This window comes from Pteropus vampyrus, unplaced genomic scaffold (genome assembly GCF_000151845.1).
Source record: "Pteropus vampyrus isolate Shadow unplaced genomic scaffold, Pvam_2.0 Scaffold219, whole genome shotgun sequence".
Classification (NCBI taxonomy): domain Eukaryota; kingdom Metazoa; phylum Chordata; class Mammalia; order Chiroptera; family Pteropodidae; genus Pteropus; species Pteropus vampyrus.
The window spans coordinates 1609904-1631687 of record NW_011889000.1 but is presented as its reverse complement, the minus strand read 5'-3'; the positions used below and the strand labels follow the sequence as shown (position 1 = coordinate 1631687).

At 56.1% G+C, this 21784-nt stretch overlaps 1 protein-coding gene across 1 annotated transcript in view; it reads left to right on the top strand.

Annotated features, from left to right (window-relative positions):
• The window catches only part of ITPK1 (inositol-tetrakisphosphate 1-kinase), an 85597-nt gene that overhangs the window by 17429 nt on the left and 46384 nt on the right, over positions 1-21784 (top strand). Inside the window, exon 2 of the mRNA XM_023538366.1 lies at positions 11499-11624. Coding sequence (XP_023394134.1) covers positions 11499-11624 — 126 coding nt within the window. The remainder of the gene's footprint in view (positions 1-11498; positions 11625-21784) is intronic.

Below are 21784 nucleotides of genomic sequence, written 5' to 3'. Positions count from 1 at the left end.
AAGGCACTGTGACAAACAACCCCAATAGCTCAGAGGCTTAACACGGTGAAGGCTTTATTTCTTGCTCCTGTCAACAGTCTGATGGCATCTGGGAGCCTCTTGAGGCAGTGACTGAAGACTTTGGGTTCCCTCCACTGTGTGACCGTCACCCCAGAGTTATCCTCTCTAGCTGCCTGAATGAGGTCTGGGGAAGCTACGGTGGTCGTCAGACTTGACCCATCTTAGCCTGGGTGCCTGGGCCTGTGATGCTACACTTTCCCACTGACTGTCCTCTTACTGTGGCCAGCCGAGGACCGGCTCCTTTTTATTCCCCACTGCTCTGGCGTTGACTAAGCACTGACACCTGAACAGTGGGGGAAGAGAGGGGAAGAGAGGGGAGGGGAGAGGAGAGGGGAGGGGAGGGCAGGGGAGTGGAGGGCCAGGGTTCCCTCTGGCGCTGACGTCTGTGCTTTGCGCTTGGAGAACGAACGTTTCAGTGAACCCCTTGCTGCTCTGGGCCAAACAGGCGAGTTAGCTGGACACCACTGAGAATGAGAGCTTTGCACGTGTGATTCGGGGCTGGGCCGAGCAGGACAGCGGTGGAAGCCGCCTTTGTTTCGGTCAGCGATGCCGTTGTTTGTCAAGTGCCCGGCGCATGCGCTCTGAGACCTGGGTAACGAGGAATGAGAGCGCATGCGCACGCGGTTAAGGTTCCTAGCCCTGGGCCCTGGAGCCTCATCCCTGGAGTCTGGCTGTCCAGTTGTCTGGCTGAGTCTGCCTCTCTGGTTGCGTATCCCGGCTCCTCCCCGATGTGCCCTGTGAACAGGGGTGAGTTGCTCACCTCCCGGCTTTGAAGTCCTCGTTTCATACAAGAATAATTGTTCTGCCTCACAGGATGGTCGTGGGGGTTGGATAATGCGCTTTAGGTGCTTAGAGCAGTGCCTGGCGAGCAGCAGGTGCTCAGTGTGTGTTAGAGACGGGCTGGATTTGAACCCCAGTCTGACTTCAGACATGTGTTCTTTATGCCTCCTGCTCCCCTGGCAGCTTAAACATTTATATAAGTGATACATCTCGCTGGATGGAAATTCAGAAGGGCACACAGTATTCCTGTCACCCGGATCTCCACACCCCCAGTTCTCCTCGGAGGCTGGTGGTTTGATGCTCTGTCATATACAAGCAAATGGATGTGTGTCCACCCTTTTTTCTCCCCTTACGTGTCACAGCATTCTGTGCTCAGTGGTCTGTACCTTACTGGAGACCTCTCCACATCAGTATAGAAAAGCCTTCCCATTCTTTTCTATGGCTGTGTGATGTTCCACTTAGGGGATTTGTAGATGGTTCAGTCAGTCCCCCCTGATGGACTTTCTCTCTCTCTCTCCCTTCCTTTCCTCCTCCTCCTCCCCCCGCCCTTTTTGTTGCTAGGCAGCAATACATGGCAAATGCGACAGCAGTGCTTAGCAATGCCTAATCCTGTACTCCTTCTGTGTGCGAGTTCACCCATGATTAATTCCTAGAAGTGGATCAGCTGGACTAGAGTGTGTGTGATTTAAAATCAAGACGGACATTGCCAGCTTGCTTCCTATCGAGATGATTCGAATTCGGGAATTTGCACCCACCCCCTCCGCCATGTGTTTGGGTGTCTGTTTCCCCACACCTTGGTTGACATGGTTGGTGTTTTATCACACTCTCAGACTTTAGCCGATCTGGTACACAAAAACTGGCATCTTAATGTACTTGTAACTTGCTTTTGTCTTATGTGTGACATTGGCCATTTTCTAATGTTTGTATGTTTGGAGTCGTTTTTATTTACTTTTCTGTACTTATGTCTGAACATATTTTTATTTCTTGTTGATTCTTTTTCTTATCAATTCGTAGGAAGTGATTATATATGAAAAAATTGGCCATGTGTGATGTGAGCTGCCGGTATAGCTTACCTTGTTCTTCTTGGTTGGAAGATTCAACGTCAAACCATGAGTTTTCCCTAAATTGTCTTGAAATACACTCATCGCCAGTCCTAGTCCTATTGTAAAAGGCGTGTAGACAGCAATGAATGAACACGAATGCATATAAATACTTGGAGAAACCATGAGATAATTTAAAAAACAATCTTGGGAGTGAAGAAATAAAAAATGAAAACATGATACGTTTGAAGTGTAGAAAAGTAGAGATTTTCTCCTTGGCAAAATGTTAAATAGGTATTATCAGCACATGCTGTGGGTGCCTTTGCTTCCTAAAGCTCCTGCGGGGTTTGCTGGCAGGGGGTGCTGGTGGCAGGCCCCTCAGCTCAGGGAGCGCCAGCTGAGCTGACAGCGGAGTGGCCGCAGGCAGGATGGAAAGACCCAGAATCCAGGCCCTGACATGCTCAGCGTTGCTTCTCGGCACAGGTTCTCAGGAGATGGAGTTCCTTTTGAAAGCTTTGGGCTCCTCAGCTGGGATTTCAGAATTGCCCCCCCTGTCCCCTGGAGCTGTGGGCAAGACTGCATTGGGGTCCCTGTCCCTGTACCTGTGGTGCTCCCAGGCAGACACAGTCTTGCCTCTGGCCCTGGCGGGAGGAGCAGCATTTCCGACCAATGTTCAGACCTCACCATAGCCGCCCTAGCCCCACGCCCGTCACCTCACGGAAGGGCGGCTGCTCTAAAGAAAGCCAAGGGCTGAAGAATGTCTGCCTTGGAGTCATAGGGACCTTGGGGGTGGGGACCTATCCCCCCAGCTTACTGTTCATCCCCTTCCCCGCTAGCTGCTTTGCCTCCCAGGACCTAAGATGGTAACAACCTTCTCTGCCTCCCAGGGGACGTTATGAGGATTGGATGCGATAAGGTCTGCCCTGTGCTCAGCATGGCACCTGGGGTGTCCTGCATCTCCTGGTGGTTCTGGGGGACGTGATTATTAGGGTCGTGTTGGCAGAGAGCCAAGCAGGGCAAGAGAGGCTTACATTGAAGCTAGAGAACATTCAGCCTCACACAAGGAATAAAACCCTAATCACTGACTGACATCTGTGCAGTGAGCCTGGCTCCGTTCCCATGGGGGCCTGGTGCCTGTCCCCTTGTCGCTTGTGGGTGATGATTATAGGAAGGATGTCTCTTTGCCCTCGCTCTGCAGGTGAGGGAACAGGCTCAGGGAGGTGAGGGCCGTGCCCTCCCTGGGGCAGGAGGACTCTGGGTTTCCTCCTCTAGCCTGGGGACAGGACATTAATGAGTGGGGGCCTCTACCCCCATACACGGTACAGTCAGCCTTTGTGGCACGGCCTTTGATTCTGGCGTCCAGGTGGGTCCAGATCTGCCAGCCCTTCCCCTGTTCCTTTCCTTTTCTTTTGTCTGAGCCTGTGGTTTGTGCTTTCCCCTGAGGACAGGAGCAGACTGGTGCCTGGCACGTGGCGGGAGGACTTGGTTCCCAGCGCCCTGACTCGGGGCCACAGGTGCTGCTGTGAAGGGGCCCACGGGGCCGAGTGACATGGGGCCGAGGGACTCATGTGGCAGCTTTTGAGCAGGGTTTTCCAGGGTGCTGGAGAGCAGCCACGTCAGTGGTGTACTCTCTTCGAGGTTTCTGCCTTCTGACCCTAAGGGATGGGACAAGTAATCGTCCCCTACAGGATCAGTCTCCGCCGTCATATTTTATCCAGATGCTAAATTATAACTTTAAAAAGCTCAGTCTCATCCTGTTCAGGTACCTGTTTGGGGTCCATTTGCTTCCCTTTGCTCCCTCTTCCCGTCCTCACTGCCCTTGTTTGAACACAGGGATAAAAGGAACAGCTGCGGGACCATGGGGGAGGCTGGACTCGATCGTGCTGTGTCAACTAACAACCCCCGAATCATGGTAGCTGAAAACGGTGTGTTGTTAAGTCTCACTTATGCCACATGTCCGTAGGGGTCAGTGAGGGCCGCTGTCGCTCATAGTCACTCAGAGCCCAAGACCGAGCAGCCTCCATCATGAATGCTGCCAGTCCTGTGCCAGCGGGCCAAGAGAGAGCTCTGGAGGCCCTGGCACTTAAGTTAAAGGCTCTGCCCAAGACATGCCGCGTCTCACGGTCTCTCAGAGCTCATTGGCCAGGACCAGTCACGTGACCACACCCAGTTTCAAAGGCATCAGTAAGTGAGGTCCAGCCATGTGTCTCAAAAGGCACTACTATACCCATAAAGACTGCTATGCCCAGAATCCTCCCATTTTTGTGTTTCCACCATTGTCCACAGCAAACGTGGTTTCACATGGTTGTAATACACACACCCACGCATGTCTCCGCTAGACCTCGTCATTGTCATCCCAGTGGCTCTTTAATGTTCCTTGGCATGGGTGTGCCGTTATTACTTAGCCAGTCCCCGGTTTGGGGATGTGTATTCTTTCTGTCTTTTCTCTTGTTTATGTGGCCTTAGTGAGTCTTTCTGGCCTGGGAGTGGTTTTTGCCTGTTGTTTTTTCCTTAGGCCAGCATTGCAGGAGTGGGCTTCCTGGGTCAAGGGCATAGACGTGTTCATCTTTTTTTTAATATACTCTCGAACCTGGCTTGGGTGCAGGCCAGGGCTTTCTTAGTTTCTGGGAATTCAGGGTGAAGCCTGTTTCTAAGGAGCCACGCTTGCCGAGTGGGTGTAACTTTTCTGACTCTTTGAAATAAAGTTCGATTGCAAATTCCCAAAACTTGGGAGCTGCAAGGAGCCTTCACCATGAGACCATTTTGTCTACTTGCGGACTGAGGGAGAAAGGTTATCGAGCCCAGATTGTTTCTTCTCATTACCCCAGGAATTGGACACTGGTTACTAAGTAATTGGGTGAGGGAACATTGGTGACAGCTCCCCTCCGCAGCCTGCAGGCCGCTGGGGTGGCCATCCCCATGTGACCTCCAGCCCCTGACCTCTCTGAGGGGCACTTTGAGGTCCCTTGATAGAATTGCTCTTGCCAGAGAAAGGCCTCCAGTCTTCCCTCCCCAAGTCATCTTTTACAACTACCCCTCTGAAAAACACATGCCCAATGCTGCGTCCTCTGAGGCCAGGCTTCCTTTTGAAGTCTGCCCACGAGGCACCAGACCCTACTTTTCCATCAGGAGAAGACCCGCTTCTGCACGATGAGGCCTTTAAACGTTGGTGGTGGCAGTTCTGTCCCCGATCCTCAGATCTGTGGAGAGGGCAGAGGAATAAATCGGATGTATGCCGCTCACCTTTCATCTGGGCTGTTTTATCTGGACCTCAGTCGAGAAAAAAACTTTTGATCTAGTGACTTCCATTTGAAGTCAGCTGAAAACATACCACTCCAAGGGTGTAAATTGGGGGGGAAGGGGATGGAAAGAAAACCCCAGGCTCCCCGGACACCTTGTGGCTTAGAGGTTAATTGTCTGGCTTTGGCAGGGGAGACCTGGGTTCCCGTGCAGCTGTAACTCTGTGACCTCGGGTGAGTTACTTCACCTCTCTGAGACTCAGTGTCCTCATCGGCACCTTGTGCTTTAAGCCTTGTTAGCTTAGTACGTGGCCCAAAGCGAGAGTTTTATAAATGTTAATCATCTTTAACGGTGACAGCCAATTTTATTGTGGCAACAAACACTGTGAGGAGTGTAATATGAGCCAATACTAGTGGCCCCGCTTTGCAGAATTCAAATCGTGGCCTGCACTTGAGCTCTTATTGACGGAAGTCGGGGACATTTCCACTGGTCAGTAATCATGTGAATGGCGAGACTAGGGAAGTGTAACCGACGTGTATCGAAGACGCAGTTAAGTAGAGAAAAGGCGCCTCCGGTGTTTCTTCTTTATGCTCACACTTTCATCACACTCAACACTTCTGGCACCAGATGTGTGGGAGTTTTTGTGCCGGGCAGCTCTGCGACACCAGCTGGGTGTCCTGCCATGTAACTCAGTTCTGACACTGCCTCCCTGGAAATAGCGTTAGGCCCCGCAGGTTAGAGGCCCAGCCCCACAAGGCTGCCGTCCACCCCCTGCGGATGCCAGCCTCGCGTCCAGGTGGTCACCTGTGCTGCTGAGCAGTCGGCTAAACATCAGAAGTTCCCACGACTCCATCCTTGGGTTCTATTAATTTGCTAGAGCGGCTCACGGAATTCAGGAAGACAGTTCACGTACTGTTTACCGGTTTATTACAAACGGGTGTGAGAGGGGGTGTAGCCGAACATCCAGAGGGAAGCACTGTGTGGGCAGGTTTGTAGGAAAGGGCGCAGAGCTCCCGTGCTCTCTGGGGCGAGCCACTCGCCAGCACCTTCGTGTGTTCACCAGCCCAGAAGCTCCTCAAACCCTGTCCGTACCTTTGAGATCTTTGGAGGCTTCATCATGTGGGCATGATCCATCAACTCACTTAACTTCCAGCCTCTCTCCCTTGGAGAATTGGGGTGGGACCTGAAACTCTAATCATGGCTTGATCTTTCCGGTGACCAGCCCCCCCATCCAGGAGCCCACCAAGCTTTGCCTCACTTGAGCAAAAAGCCCTTCTGTGACCCAGGAAGCTCCAAGGGGTGGTTGTTTCACAGCCTTGCTCATTAGGTCTTCTTGAGTCTTGTTAGGAGTGGACGTGAAGCGGCGAAGCCTTCACCTCTCTCCTGGGTCCCATCTCAGGCCATTGTGAGAACTGAAGGAGTTAAGGTGTGTGTGCGCCGTGCAGTGTTCAGAACAGAGCCCAGCACAGAGCAGGCATGCGGGTGGCTCGCATGCGAACTAGGATTAAAACGGGTGCTGAGAGGGTGGGGACCCCACAGGCCTGGCCTCACACCTGCCTGACTCCCACGCTGGCTCCTCTTGCAGCCTCTGAGCCAGGAGGTCGGCGGCAGCCGGCCTGGGCTGCTTGGAGACGTGTAGACTGTTTTCAGCAGCCCTGGGCCTCTGCAGTCATTACACCTTGCCTTTTGTCTCCCGGGAATGAGCAGGTCACCACATGGGGGTGGGAGCCAGATTTCTTAAGTCCCCCAGCCTCTCTAATGAGCCCCAGGGATGGTTTTCTGTGCCTTTCACATCTAGCTGGTTATCGATCAATGTTAGGGAAATATGTGGGAGTTTGGGAGAGAAGGGAGAGCCGGAAGTACAGCCTCGAGAACCCTCTGCTTTTGATCTTACCTTGATGCACCCTTGCTGTCCCCCACCCCCTTCCCATACCCGTTTCCCCCTTTGGGGACTGTGTTAGAGTAAGCTCACTGCTGTTGCATATACACCCCAGATTTTGGCTTCACACACTAAAGTTGTTCATACCACAGCAAAATTCTGTTCATGGGAGGTGCCTGGCCCCCTGGCTTCTACTGGGGCCTCTGCTTCCTGCCTGCAGCGGAGGCATGAGAGAGGAGCCAGTTTCTGGGCCACCCCTCCCAAGGTGCAAGTCAGGGTCAGTGTCTAGGACAAGCTCCTTTCTGCAGAGGCAGTAGCCTGGGGCGCCCGAGGGCATTTGGAATTGACAAGGCATGTTTAATGCAGATGAGTTCTGGGTCCCTGCAGCTGCGCCCTGCATCACACCTTCCTTCCCCAGCCAGCCCTGGAGATGCCATTCCTCCCTCTCCCTCTCCCTCCATGGATATGCAAAGGGTCCTGGGGATAGAAGAGAGACCAGGGAGCCACTGAATCTTCCTGCTTGGGGTGGATTGAGTTGAGAAGTCTGAAAAAGGATTGAACTTTTAAGCTGGGACTTGGGAAACAAGAGCTCACTGTTGACAAGGAGCTCTGGGGGGCAGAGGGGAGGGACATTCCAGGCGAAGGGGCATGTCTTCCTGTAGGATCTGGAGCAGCATGTGGCTCTGTCTCGGACCTGAGTCTGTTCCAACACGTTCATATCACTGCCTGAGAGGAGAGAGCAGGGGCTGACCCTGCCTCGCACGCAGGAGGTGCCCGGAAAATGCTTGTCAAATTAATGAGCGAGCAAGCAGAAGCGTCGTCCTGGGCACTCAAGAATGGTGGTGATGCCCCGCCTGTGCTGAACATCTGTCCTGTGCCACAGCCAGAGACGGAATCACCAGAATGGTGCGATGAGGTATAGGGAAAGCCTCACAGCACTCTCATCTTAGGAATGGGGAAACTGAGGCACAGAGCACTTAAGCGACCTGCTCCGGCCCAGGAGCAGCTGGGTTGCCAGGCGTCTGCGGTGCCCATCCTCCCTGCAGCCAGTGGCGGGGAGTCAGAACCTGCCGGGCTGGACATAGTTGGGTCGCTCTTTCGAAGTTAGAGGTGACTTTGGGGCCATTGGGGTTTGCAGGCCTTTGTGACGTCTCCCCCCAGCCCTCCCCCACCTCCCGTCAGCCTGGCCGCTTAGCCGCCGAGAGAACACTGGGCTCTTGTTTCCCCAGTTTCTGAACTCTGAGCGCTGTGCAGACAGCGTCCAGCATTGGCCTGCAGGATGGCGTGACCTGGAAGCCTGGTGCCCGCAGGCCTCCTGTGGCCACAGCAGGCGGCCTTTCATCAAGATACCTCGTTACCCTGAGGGAGCTCAGTCAGGCTCCTCCCGCAGAACAGAACAGGTCTCTGGGAAAGTTCCTTTTTCTGGGGGCAGAGTGTGGTCAGAAAAACAAAATGACACAATTGAAGTGAGTTCACGTCCGCCTGAGCCCCTATCCCCACCCCATCTGGGAAACAAGCAAAGTCTCTGAGGTGTCTCCTTTTCAGGCACCCCTCTACCCCCGAGCGTCCCCTCCTCTGCTGTGTCCTATACGCCGAGGCCCCCCCTGACGGGGAAGCCTGTCTCCTTCCCAGCCAGTGGGGAGACTGATGCCCCCTTGATGCGTTATCAGAGCGGGGATGGAAGCTTGTCTGGCCCCCTGAGAAACTGCTGGAGTGTCTTTTAGAGACACCGACAGCTCTGCTTCGGGCCTCATCCAAGATGCTGCAGCGGGAGATGGCTGAGTGGGGACCAGACCAGGCATGATGTGTGTCCCAAGTTGCTGTTATCGTGAAAGGGTTACATTGGCATAAAAATGCTTGGAAAATACACAAAGGAAGGTGGCCGGCTTCCAGGACTCAACTGTTTGTTTACCTTCAGTGCAGCAGCCAGGAACGCAGCGAGTTTATTTTCCAAACAGCCCATGGTTGTCAGGTCTACAGGCCTCCGCCGATGCCAGGCGAGGACAAGCCAGGGACATCTCCTCTGCCGCCTCCTTCCCCAGACCCACTGGGACCCCACAGGAGACCTGGAGTTTCTCTCTGGAGATGTGCATGCCGATGGGGATGGAGTTTCTTAGTGGCCCTAGCATGCACTGTCCGGCATCAGTCGTGTGACCTGGTTCTCTTCCACAAGTAGCTGTCTCGATCTGAAAATACTGGCCTCTTGTTTGTGGTACCTGTCACAGTGGATCCACGGGGTACAGCAAAAGTGGGTTTGTGTCTGTGGTACCTTTTGAGAATTTGCTGTCTTTGCCCGTATTACCATTTTCCACTGGCTTCTCTACTTTCCTTCAAGTTCTGCTTTTTTTCTGGGAAGTGGGGTTGGATGGGAATGTAACACCGAATGCACAAACAGAACCAGAAAGGCCCTTGCCGTTTCCTGTTTTGATCAAAGGGGAAACTGAGGCCCAGGGGCTGATGAGCTGGGTTTTTGCACAGGCTCAGGACACTTGGCAGCTCTGCTGGGGGTGAGCCCATGGGTGTTGATGTTCGGTTTCTGTCCAGGCCCTCGCTGGGCCACTTCCCAGCTGCATGGCCTCGCCTGGTCATTTTTCCTTCTGGGCTGTTGGTATCCTGGTCTGTGAAGGTGGGAACGTCATTGCAGGTCCCGGGCTTGCTGTGAGGACAAGCGCTGCTTCCCTTCCCCGTCCAGGAGCCCCACAAAGGTGGTTGGCGCCTCCGCTGGCCTGCTTTTCGTTTTGTTGTGTACACAGGCTAGTCACCGTGGGGAGCGGAGTCTTTTTTATTATTTTCTTATTGTGAGGTCCATGGAATTTTTCTTTTTAAATAGGGGATATCGCTTAACATCTTTCCTGGCAGACAATAAAAGGGAGGGGTAAGGATATCGGCAGGAAAGAGCCGCTCCGTTCTGAAGGTTTAACTGAAAAGGAGTTTAAGTAAGAGAGGATGACAAGGTCTGGGCAGGTGACAGGAGCCAGCCACCAGGAGGTGGTGAGGTACCCTGGGCGTGGTGAGCTGTCACTGCCCCAGGCCTGAGGGGACAAAGGGAGGGAGGGTGGTACAGGAGCCCTAGACACCACGGTGGTCCGGGAGAGGGGCGGCCCTGCCTGACGGGGGATGGGGCCGCCGCCAGCACCATTGCGGGGGTGCGAGGACAGTTAACAAACACCCAGGTTTCTCTTCTTCTCTCCCGTCTTCTGCCGGTGCTTCCAATGGGCCAGACTCGGCAAGCAGCCAGAGCACAAAGCAGCCGGTGGTTGTGGCTCTAGAGGACAGCTTCTCGGGGCATAGCGTGAGCACCAGGGCGGGGTGGGTGGGCCCTGAATGACAAGCAGTTTCCGACCTGGGTGTGCATCCCAGCCCCACCGCCTTCTTGCCGTGAGATCTGAGGCAGGTTTCAGAAGTCTGTTCTCCACCTGCCTCATCTGTGAAATCGCTTCTCATCATGTGGTTGGAAAAATGGAAAAAAAAAAAAAAAAAGCATGTCGAGTTTTTAACACGGTGCCTCCCAGAGCTATCATTCCAAGCTGTCAGTGTTATTTCTTCACTAACGGCTTTGCAACAGTCAGCCTTGATTCCCAGAGGGAGTCCCACTTGGGGGTGCAGCCGAGGGCAGAAGTTGGTCTGGTGGCCTCATCTGGCCTCCACTGAGGCCATCCAGGGGGTCAGCCAGGTGCCAGGCTGGCGCCCGCTGCCTCCAAAAATTCTCGTCTCGCAGGTGGTGGCGGCCGCACGCTGGGCGACAGGCATCTGGCAGGTCAGGAAGCAGGGTGTCATGCTGCTGCGGCTGTTGGCAGGTGCTCCTGCCTCGGGGTCAGGTGATGCCGACTGTCTGTCAGCTCTGGCTCCCTGGGAGGCCCATCTTCCTAACCCTGTGCTCTTGAAAAAATAAACACGTCGCCAGCGGAGCAGGGCGCGCAGTGCCTCATGGATCCCAGGCAGCCCCGCGCTGCTCCCCACTTCCAGGATGACAGCAGCTTTCAGTGCGAAGTGCGAGCCGCTAGTCTCTGAAAGCAGCAGCTCTCAGGTTCATGGAGATCACGACTTTGCCGAGACTGTAGTTTCTTGGGGTGTCTTCCTGGATCTCAGTACCGATCTGGCCGTGTGACTTCAGTGGCGTGACTTCATTTCTGAGTCAGTCCTGCTTTCTCTCCCTGCAAAATCTAGGTTGTTGGGCCGATGGGATGCGTTCAGTAACTACTTTTTCTGTAAAGCAGTTTCACAGTGATGCTCGCTTGACTTGTAGAGTCTTTGTCACCTTGATTCCGTGTGCATGTCTTCTGTACCCTAGGTAGCATGGGGCTCGGGGACAGAAATGCACATGCGGGGCCTGACCTGGTGGAGTTCTAGGATCTTGGCGGGTTCGTCCCACTTGTCCCGTCTCCCTCCCTCCGGTGCCAGTTCTGCCCCGGCTCGGTGCTCCAGGCCCACGCGGAGGTGGGGATGGGGGGGGCCGTGGACTCAGGTGTTGATGTTCTTCTTGTTCTGTCTCCTTGCAGCTGAACCTTAGCCGGCCAATTGAGGAGCAGGGCCCCCTGGATGTCATTATCCACAAACTGACCGATGTCATCCTCGAAGCCGACCAGAACGACAGTCAGTCCCTGGAGCTGGTGCACAGGTTCCAGGTGAGCGAGGGTGGGGAGGAAGGACGGCCTGGGCACGGCTCTGTGCGTTTCTACAGCTGAAGCCGCTGTCTGACTCTGTGGGCCGCGGAAGTGCTCTGCCACGGCCGGGACACGGGCTTGTGGTCAGGCCCTCCTCTGCCAGGGCCTCTGTCCCGCTGGGTGTGAAGTGAGATTGAGGCAGGCCGTGGTTCGCACCCGCTCCTCCCTCTGCCTGTGTAGACACAATTTACTGATGAGAGCACGGCCGGATCCAGATGTGGCCTCCACATCTTCAGCACATGTGTACACGCGCGCGCGCACACACACACACTCCCTCTCTCTCTCTCTCTCTCTCTCTCTCTCGCTCGCTCTCACTCTCTCTCAGTCACAGCCAGAGCCTCAGCCACAGCCAGTGGTTCTGAGTTGGCACAGGGGTGGACCCTCTGGCCACACTTGAAGAAAGGGGCCCTTGAGGTCTTTTGACCTAGAATAGCCGCATTTAGCCCCCGAGTCCTGCCTCGGTGGAGAACCCCCTCTCTGCTCATTACCTGGACCCCGTGTGCTCGTCTCTGAGGACAGACCACGTCCTCTTGGCTGTATCCCACTCCTCGACCCCGTGTCCCCAGCAGCCTGGGACCGGACCCCACCGTGACCTGCCCCCCACCTTGGGAGGTGCTGCTTTCGCCCCCGCTGACTGGGGCTGGACAAGCATGTGATCCATTCCTCTGTAAAGTGGCTCGGTGGTCATGAAAAACAAGGTCGTGTTATCAGTGACAACGCAACTGAAATAGAGCGCCTCCCTCGGGGAAGGGGCGTTTGAGCTAGCGCTTTTCAGCACTTGATAATGGGAGAGCTGACCTCCCGTCTTCATCAGGACAAAGGGGACTCTCAGGCCACACAGCGGCCCCCCTGCTGACAGCATTTGCTTTCTCCCCTGTGTTCAGGGTCTCTGACCTCAGCCTCCCTCTCTTCCCCTCGGTCTTGCCCGCTCCCTGGCTGACTCTGCCACAGATCCCCACTTCCCGTGTGCAGGTGGCCCCACGTGCAGTGCGGCCTGTCTGTGGCCGTGCTGGTACACTGTCCCCATGTAGTGCCCTCCAGGGCCTTTGCCTTGCCAGTGGCCTGAGCGTCTCCTGAGGGCCAGAGGCCACGGAGAAAGTGTGTTTGGGCTCCTCCGTGACCTCGCTGAGCCTCAGTTTTGTTATCATAAAATGGTGTTAATTCCAGGAAAACTTCACGTAGTGTCAGGGAGGGGTGACGCGACGCACTAAGTGCTTCACACAGTCCTCGGGGCCCAGCGGGTGCTCAGCAGGAGTTGGATGTCGTTTGATCCCCCGACCTCCCCGAGCCTCAGCCCCCTCTTCTGTCCGTGACGGATGCTGATCGTCGCTACTCTGCAGCTAGGCAGGGTGCGGTGAGGAGCATGTCCGTGCACATCACAGTGCCTCGTGCTGGCTGAGCGCTTGCAGCTGCTCCTGCTCTGAGGCCTTCTGGTCCAGCCACCGCTATTGCTCATGTCCCTGCTGTCCTCCGAGATAAAGGACCAGAGTCCCCAGCCAGCCCCCCACTCTGGGAGCTGAGGAACAGTCACTCTCAGGGGCTGCCCATCCACTGCCCCTGGGACCAGACACACAGCCCACAGCCCAGGGCAGGTGATCGCTGGGCAGTTGAGGGGATCAGGTCCCCTGTGTTCCTGGTCTTGATAGAAAAGGTTAGCGAGAGAGCATGTTGGGGGCGGGGGTGGGGGCGAGGGGGTGTGTGGGGACATGGGATGGTACAGCTTAAGGGTTTCAGCCATCGGGTGCCTTTCCCAGGGAGGGAGGTCTTGGCTGGGTCCCTGGAGTCTGTCGCACCCAGGGCACACACGCCCAGCAAGCCCTCAGACGACTGAGGTGACCTCAGGGTAACCTCCCAGCCCCGGGATTTCTGGGATAAATTTTCACTGCAGTCTGTTCTTCTGCATGAAGCCGGATATCTGATAAGGCCAGGATGTTTCCTCCTTTGTGGAGAGAACAATCCTTTGGGGAAAAGGGTGATAGGCTGCACTTTCCAGAGGCCCCAGGAAGTGAGGAGGCCGGCGGGGGCTGGCGTGGAGAAGTGGAGAAGAACTGGGAGACACTGGGGGGCCGGCCAGGGACGAGGCCAGCTCAGCAGCACGTGGGCCTCCGGCCACCAGGCGTGGTGCTGGCAGTGCTCACAGGTCACCCCGCTCTCGTGAGATAGGACAGAGAGCCAGATCAGACAGACCGACCCTTGACCTTGATCACATGTCGTTTTCAGATTCCTGTTTTAATATTTTTGAGACATTAGCAGGAAGGCGTTGGCTTAGGTGGGAGGAGGGGCACAGGGTCGATAGCGGTAGCGGGAGGTCCGTTTCAGAGGCGGGCAGCAGAGCCTAGGGCTCGGTAGCCAAGCTGGCCTTTCCACGTTTTGCTGCAAGCGGACAGTAAGATGGTTTGTAGCCAAGCTGGCCTTTCCACGTTTTGCTGCAAGCGGACAGTAAGATGATTTGCCCCAGAGGGGCCCAGCTCAAAGGGCCATCTCCGGAGGCCGTGTTCAGGTTTCCGAGAAAGTGGTATGGGGTGTGAGGTGAGACAGGTGAGTTTGGAGGTGTTCCTGACAGCCCGAAAGCATTCTGCCCTCAGGGTGCTACATTTAAGCCTCCAAGGCCCAGGGATGGAGAGGAATTCTCAGAGGTGAAAGGTTATACTTTTTTTTTTTTTTCCCCTGGCTTCTTGTGGACAAGTTGGAGGGTGTGGACCTGAGGCTTATTGCAGATCGCCAAACCTGGTTGTCATAGAAACCATCCCTAAGCTTTTGAAATTTTTAAGTTATATTTTAATGTTGGCCTCGAGGACTTGGCTTGGAGAACTGTTGAGATGACTCACCTGTTTTTCTGTGCCAAGTTCATGTGGAGTCAGCAGTCTGGTGCCACCGGGGCTCTGCCCGAGATGCAGTTGTCAGTGAACAGACCTGGGCAAAGGTTCCTCAGGAGCTATGCCCCTATGGGCCAGTGGGGCTGGGGCAGTGGGAGGGTCCCTGTCCCAGGGCTCAGGGGTCTCTTGGCCTCTTGAGCTGTTTCCTCAGGGGAGCAACAAGAACCTTCGCACCGCGGCATCCGAGGCCACCTGTCAGGTGTGGCCAGGGGCTGGTCCTCCTCTGTTGGCCCTTCCGGCGCCAGAATTGCCCTGAGTTTCAGTGATCGTGTTCCACGAGCATGTCGAGTGGTCTAGGTGGGTCTTCTTGAGGTTTCCCCAAATGAGCTTCGAAGGGACGGTTGAAGTCTAAACTGTCATCTCTTCTCCCCATCTTGATAAGCTGGAAAAATATTAAGTATCCCCCAAATGGTCCCTGGACGCCCTAGTCTGGACACAAGGACAGATTCCTCTGTGGTGGCGGTGGCCTCCTGAGCACCATCCACGTGAGCTCCCAGCACAGAGACACTAGGAACTGTCGTCACAGAGTGATGAGTTAGGAGAAGTGTCCTGGCTTAACACTGGTCCACGCCCTGTCACGGAGGTGACGGTGCAGACTCTCACCCCTGACATGGCGTTGGGGGCTGCACAACCCAGACCCCGCCTCCTCCCCAGCCTCCTCCTGCCCCGCCTGCCCCTTGTTGCCGCGCCGGCCCTCCCGGCCCTCCCGGCCCTCCCGGCCCTCCCGGCCCTCCCGGCCCTCCCGGCCCTCCCGGCCCTCCCGGCCCTCCCGCAGCTGCTGCTCGGGCTCTGAGCTCTCGCCACCTCGGTGCCTTTGCACAGCCCCGTGCCCTTGCTTGGCCTTCCGTCCCCATCCCAGCTCTCGGCTCAGGTGCCCCTTCCTCAGTGATGTCTCCCCAAGTGTTCCACTGAGGACACCCCCCAGTCTCCTTCCCCATCCTAGACCCTCACAACTGTGCACGTTTCCTTCCCTTTGGATGGTTTCGTTGTTTATCGGTTGCTGCTGCTGGTCTCTCCTTTTGGGGGTTAGCTCCACAGGGGGCGCATGCGTTAAGCCTACCTGGTGTCGCCATTGCCGCACGTGGTGCTTGGTGTGTGGGAATCGGGCCTACGTGTGCGGAGTGACAGAGCATCACAGGGGCTGGCCATTGCAGGGTACCCTGGTAGGTCAGCGGAGGGACTAAGCAGCTCTCTCTGTGGGCAGCGGGGAGCAGGCATGAGGAGGGGGGAGGCCAGGAGGGTTCGTGGGGTGACGATGCGGCCTGTGGGGTGTGTATGGCGTCCCCCCAGTGTTGGGGGCAGCGGGGCGATAAGATTGGAGAGAGGCTTTTTCATGCCAGGCTGTAGTGCTTGGACTTCATCCTTTAGGCTGGGGGTTGGGGGGTGATAAGATCGTTTTAAATTGGAGCGAGAGGGGCCCTGCTTGGTGGTGGGAAATTGCCAATGCAGGATGAACTCTGAGCAGTGAGGACACTGTAGTCATTGGAGCCTGGTTGCTTCTCGTGCCACTGGAGGCTCCTCACCCCAGTGCCCCGTGGCCCTGGGTGCCTCCTCCTTCAGCTGTGACAAGCCGGCCTCTGAGCAGCCTGGGCCTGGCCTGGCACGCAGAGGCCCACGCAGGACGTGTCTCACTCACCTCACAGGTTCCTGTCAGCTGTTTGATCGTGTGAAATGGGTCTGGGTAGGGAGCCTCCCTCCGCCATGGTTGCAGGCAGAGAATGCACGCTTTGCTTGTTGGTTCTTTATCATTGTTTTACCTGAAAGGAAAGAGCATTGAATCAGCTTTTAATAGCCTAGTTCCCCCACCACCCACCCCTGATTTTAAATAGTAACAAGCTGGCAGGTCATCGAGGCAAAGGAGAGAGAACTCAGCAAAGCTCGTTCTGGCTCTTGGTTTCTGCCCCAAGTGAAAAGTGCCGTGGACTCTCATGTTTCAGAGGCCACCAATCTGGAGGCCCTGACTGACCGCAGGGAGTTAGGGACATGGGACCCACTGTGGGCCAGGCAGCCAAGCATGTGAGCAGTAATACACAGCTGCAAAGTGCTCTTCTAAAAGAGGACAAAGCAAAAAAGATAATTAAGCTGCCCCATGGGACTGTCGTGAGGATAAAGCGAACTAACGTGCACGGTGCCCTGGGAACAGTGCCTGTACCACGCACCGTGTGTGTGAGCATTCGCCACTCTTACCGTTAGTGCCTGGACTGTGATGGCGAGGTACTCAGCCCAGGTGACTTAGTGACCACTCAGTTATGTCAGCTTATTGTCATTATTGTTATTATACCGTGACAATAGAGTGACTCCAAGAGCCTTATCTGTGACCGTTGGTCCCAGCCAACTTGAGAGTTCTTAGTCGTAATTGGAGTCAATGAGGCAGCAATTGCGAAAGTGCCCCCCAGTGGGAGTGCTCTGTGACAGGGGCGCGGAAATGTGAACTGATTCAGCTTAAGAGGCAGGGCCGGGTGGGGATCGGGGGTCCCAGATACCTGCCAGGCTCCACCCCTCACCAGCCGACCCACCTGGGCCTTGCTCGCCCTGCCTGCCACGCGAGGGACATGGAAGGGTGGCAGCATAAGATAATGGCGTTGAGCAGTGGCATCCAGCTCAAAGGCGGTTGCCGTGAGCCGTGGCGATCACCTCCATGACCACAGCTCCGTTTGGCTCCCGGCCTCCGGTCTCAGGAATGACTTCGCAGCTGCGCCGCATCAAACCCTGTCACCCTCAGATGTTTACCGAGCGGCCACCAGCATGAGGCCCTGTGCCCGTGCTGTAGGGGTGGAGTGGACGTAGAAGGAACAAAAGCTTTTGTTGTTCTGGGTCTTCTAATCTGATTAGGAAGGTAACATGGAAACCTATCAGAAGTTAAGTGAGTTTCTGTCCCTTTTGAGGGCAGAACCTGGAGGCACATGGGCCTCCTGCTTGGTGGGGTCAGAGAAAGAACGCTGGGTGTCAGGAAGGGTGCGGGTGGTCACCGAGGAGCCACGGAGAGGCCGCCGCTTCCCCAGCACGTCCCTGGCACACCTCCCTGCCTCAGGCAGCCTGCGTCTCGTCTCATCTGGCGCACGCATCAGCTGGGATGATGGAACCACTTCCCCGTTGTACAGGACAGGGAGCCGAGGCCCAAGGAAGCTGAGTCACTTGCCTGGATTCGCTCAGTTAGCACTCCGCTCCACGCCTGCTTTTTCCAGATGTGCCTCACAGGGGCTTGGGCCCGCAGCCGATGGAGCCCTGGGGAGGGCGAGGACCAGTGATTCAAGGTCACGTGAGGAAGAGGTCACCACCTGGGATTGCTTCTGACACAGCTTGTGCCACATGACGAAACATTGGCTGGCAGATGCCGGGAGGCAGAGCTGGGCATATCTGGTGGCCTTGGCCCCAGAGGACAGACCCCGTCCTGGGGTGGCTGTGAGGTCAGCTTCCATGCCTGCTGCCCTGAGTCACAAGGCCAGTCCTCCCATGGAGGACGTGGGACACAATCTGCCCATTGTGTGCTGAGGCCAGGCAGGCGGTGGCCGTGAATCATTCTTTCTGCCCTGGGTGGGGGGGTTGGTGCCATTTAGTGCCGCTAGCCGCCTGTAGGGCCTTTTGCTGTGTGGAAGGGAAGGCCGGCCCCCAGGCAGACCCACGACTTTATGACCCCATTACCAGCCTGGAGCAGAGCTGGACTTTGTACAGATTGGAGGTGTGGTTGGGGAGGCTCCTGGACTCTGACCCCGCACGCTGGCCCCAGCCCCTCTGTGTGTGTGTGTGGACGTCACAGGGTTTGAGATATGCTGGGGTTTAGTAATACTGTTTACTAATAATGTCTTTTCCCAAAGTTGTAGAAAGAACTCATGCACATTATTCCAGGGTTCCTCATCCCTGCACTCACTGTTGGAATGTTGGGCCGGATCATTCTGTATTGTGGGGGGCTGTCCCTGCACGTATTAGGATATTTAGCAGCATCCCTGGCCTACACCCACTAGATGCCAGTAGCAACCCGCCCCCGCCCCAAACTGTGACGACCAAAAACATCTCTGAACATTGCTGACCGTCCTCTGGGGGCAGATTCACCCCCGGTTGAGACCCCCTGCATTTCTCAGCACAGAAGCTGTGTGAGCTTCGCCGGGTCAGTAAAGCTGTCTCTACTTTAAAAGCTTGGGCACGGAGGCCTCATCAGGTACAGTGCCTGGTTTTAGAGATTGGGATCTCTGAGCAGGTCTGTAGTCGTGTGAGTTCTTCGCTTCAGTGACGCCGGCAGCAGAAAGGTCACCCTCTTCCGTTTCTCCTCCTGCCCTGTTCTGGGCCGTGACTTCCTGGTCTGCTTCTGCGCTGCCCACGTGGGCTACACGCCCACCATAAAGCCCAGTGTGCTCTCCTTTGGCCTTGTGTAATAAATCACAAAGCCGCTCGCTGGCCAAGACTAAAGCTGCTCAGGTAGGCCACGTGCTGGGCCTCTGCTGACCTCGGTCCTCCAGGGATGATGGATAGAGCTGGGCACAGGGACCTTCTCTGAGCCCCCTCCCTGCACTTCCCCTGCTGGCAGGGTCCGCGCCCCCTGCCTCAGACCTCCCACACCCCCTGGCTTCCAGCCCCTGACCTGGCCCATATCTCCCAGTCTCCCTGTTGATCTGGAGATCCTTCATCAAGTAACTATTACGTCATTCATTCAACAAGTCTTACCTGAGCACTTACTGTGTGCCAGGATTCATAAAAGACATTACAGGTACAATAAATGAGACAAATCAGGTGGAGGCAGTTCCTGCCCCAGGAGTTGTATTCGTGTGTGTCAGGGTGGTGGTGGTGTGTGTGTGTGTGTGTGCGCAGGGGGCGATGCTAACAAAACAAATGTAAATGGAGGAAAAAGTAACACAGTCTCTGATTAGGGTAAGTTGTAGGGAGGAGAAAATTCCAGGCCTGTAATAATGGGGGGGCTCTCATCACCTCATCCTACAACCTCTCTGAGGAGTTGACACTGAGTCGAGGCCTGGAAAGCACGGGGACATCGTGGAGCAGCGAGGGGCAGCGTCTGCCCAGGCCCCTCGGCAGGATGGGCACAGGCCCGAGGACCAGAAGCTGGTGCAGCCAGAGCGCAGTGGCCGGGGAGCATGGGCGAGCTGAGCATACCTACTGGCCTCCTCAGTTAGAGGAGGGCTGAGATGTTCAGCAGGAAGTCAGACAGCACCCGGGGTCATTGCCAGGGTCGCCCCTCTGACCCCAGTAGCTTTCTCTGTTCTCATGCAGCTGGAAGCTGGGAAGCCTGGGGTGACTGAGTGCAGAGGTGCAGGGCCCAGGTGGCCTCTGGCCTGAGCGACCCTTGGTTGTCGCAGAGTTCAGCAGCTCTCTGCAAAGTCAGCTCTGGCTTCAGAAGGGTCCTCGCACCGAGTTCTGACTGTACTGTTTACACACCCATCGATGCAAGCGGGGAGCCTGCGGGCCCTGGCAAGGCCTTGCCTGGTTCTGGGAACTGAGGCGGGACTCTGGCTGGAGGGCCGTGCGTGGGGCTGGCAGAGCAGGCCTTTGGCCTGGATCTGGGGAAGCGACCTGAGGGCAGGGTCCGCTCCCCAGGCCCACATGAGCAGGTGTCTGGAGAAGGTGCGCATGGGTAAGACAGGTGCTTAAGGAGTGAGGGAGCAGCTGCTGACCTGGGGTGGCGCCAAGCTCCTGGGACCTGGGACTGGCAGCCCCCTTTCTGGTCCTCGCTTTGCTCGGCTGTCAGCTCTGACGGTTGGGCCAGATGAACACCGAGACCCCTCCAGCCCCAGGGCACCCCAAGGGGAAATGCCAGCCTGTCCTGGTTTGCCGTCAGCCCGTGAGGAGAGGCCTTCTCCTGGCCAGCACTCAGCCTTACAGATCCGTTTCCCAGCCCTGGAGGCTTCGTGTGGCCTTGCTTGCTGTCTGTCTGTTTTCCTGGAGGACCCAAGTAGCACTGTAGCACTGTGACAGGGCATGTGACATTTGTCAGGCACCTTGCCAGCCTCCTGTTGATGGGAGATGGAGAGCGCATGAGTTCGATGCCGACATCTGGGGACAGAAAGAGGGACCGTTCTCAGTGGGGGGCCTGGGACGGAGGACAGGGAAGGTATTTGCTGACTCAGTACAGTGTCCGGTTCCCTTCCTGTCCTGTCCTGCAGCACTCGGGGGTCTGTTTTGACAGGAGCCACATTTTTTCGTGGACTTTCCTGTCACCTCTGTGAACAACAGAGTGTGTCCCCCATCGGGGTCACGGTTTCTCGGGGTCACGGTTTCTCCCGATCCTGCTCACACCACTTGCCAGATGGCTGAGCGACAGTCTGGGGAGACGACCCGGTTGGAGGGACAATTGTGGGTGGTGTCTGCCTTCAGATGTGGGGGCCCGGAGGCCACCACCGGCACCCTGGGGCGAGTGCGCAGGGTCACACACCCTGGGTGCTCAGGCCCAGCCCTGCCCCACACGAGTGCCCTCTCCGCACCTCCCCCCGCCTGGAAAGGGGGTTCCTTTGCACTGTCTGTCAGTGGCGCGTGTCCCAGACAGCTCGCTCAGGAAGCCGGCGCCTAGGTGCTCCAACCTCGTCTTGTTCTTTTTGAACCCCTGTTCTGTGACCCTCCTGTTCACCAGCAGGGGCGGGTGGGGGGTTGTTGCTGGTGGTCTGCTCCAAGGAGGCTTCCTCTGTACCGGCCCTGCCCCTAAGTGCTCCACTGGTTCTTCTGCCTCCAGCCCAGCCTGGGACCGTGAATCTGCTCGTGGACTGTGATTCCGATGGATTCTTTGGGTGTGGCTTTCCCTGTGCCGTCTCTGCTGGCTCCCAGCAGTCTCAGTTAACTAATTTTGTGATGGGTGACACGTGCATACAGAACAAATTCGAGAACAGTTTCCTCCCGGTTTGTCTTGGGGCAGCCGTCGGTCCCCGTGGCCTTGGGCCTTTTCAGGGGGTTCCGTGCGTGTAAACAAAGGTGGTCTTCCTGGTCTTCCTGTCCCCACGCAGACCACTGCTCCGTACGGCGTATCTCGGGAATGATTTTCTCGTTGGCCCTCGAGCTGTTTCATTCTCTTGAATGGCTGCATGGTGTTCCGTAAAATGACCATAACGTCCCTTTCTTGGCCAGTTCTCTACCGATGGACATTTACGACGTTTCTGATCACGCTTTAGAGACTTGCTACAGTGATTAAAATACCTTCGCACGTGTATCTTTGTATGCGCACGTGGGGAATTCTTCGGGATAAATTCCTAGGAGTAGAAACACTGAGTTTATGCATTCTTAATTTTGATTGTAGCCCAATTTCTCTCC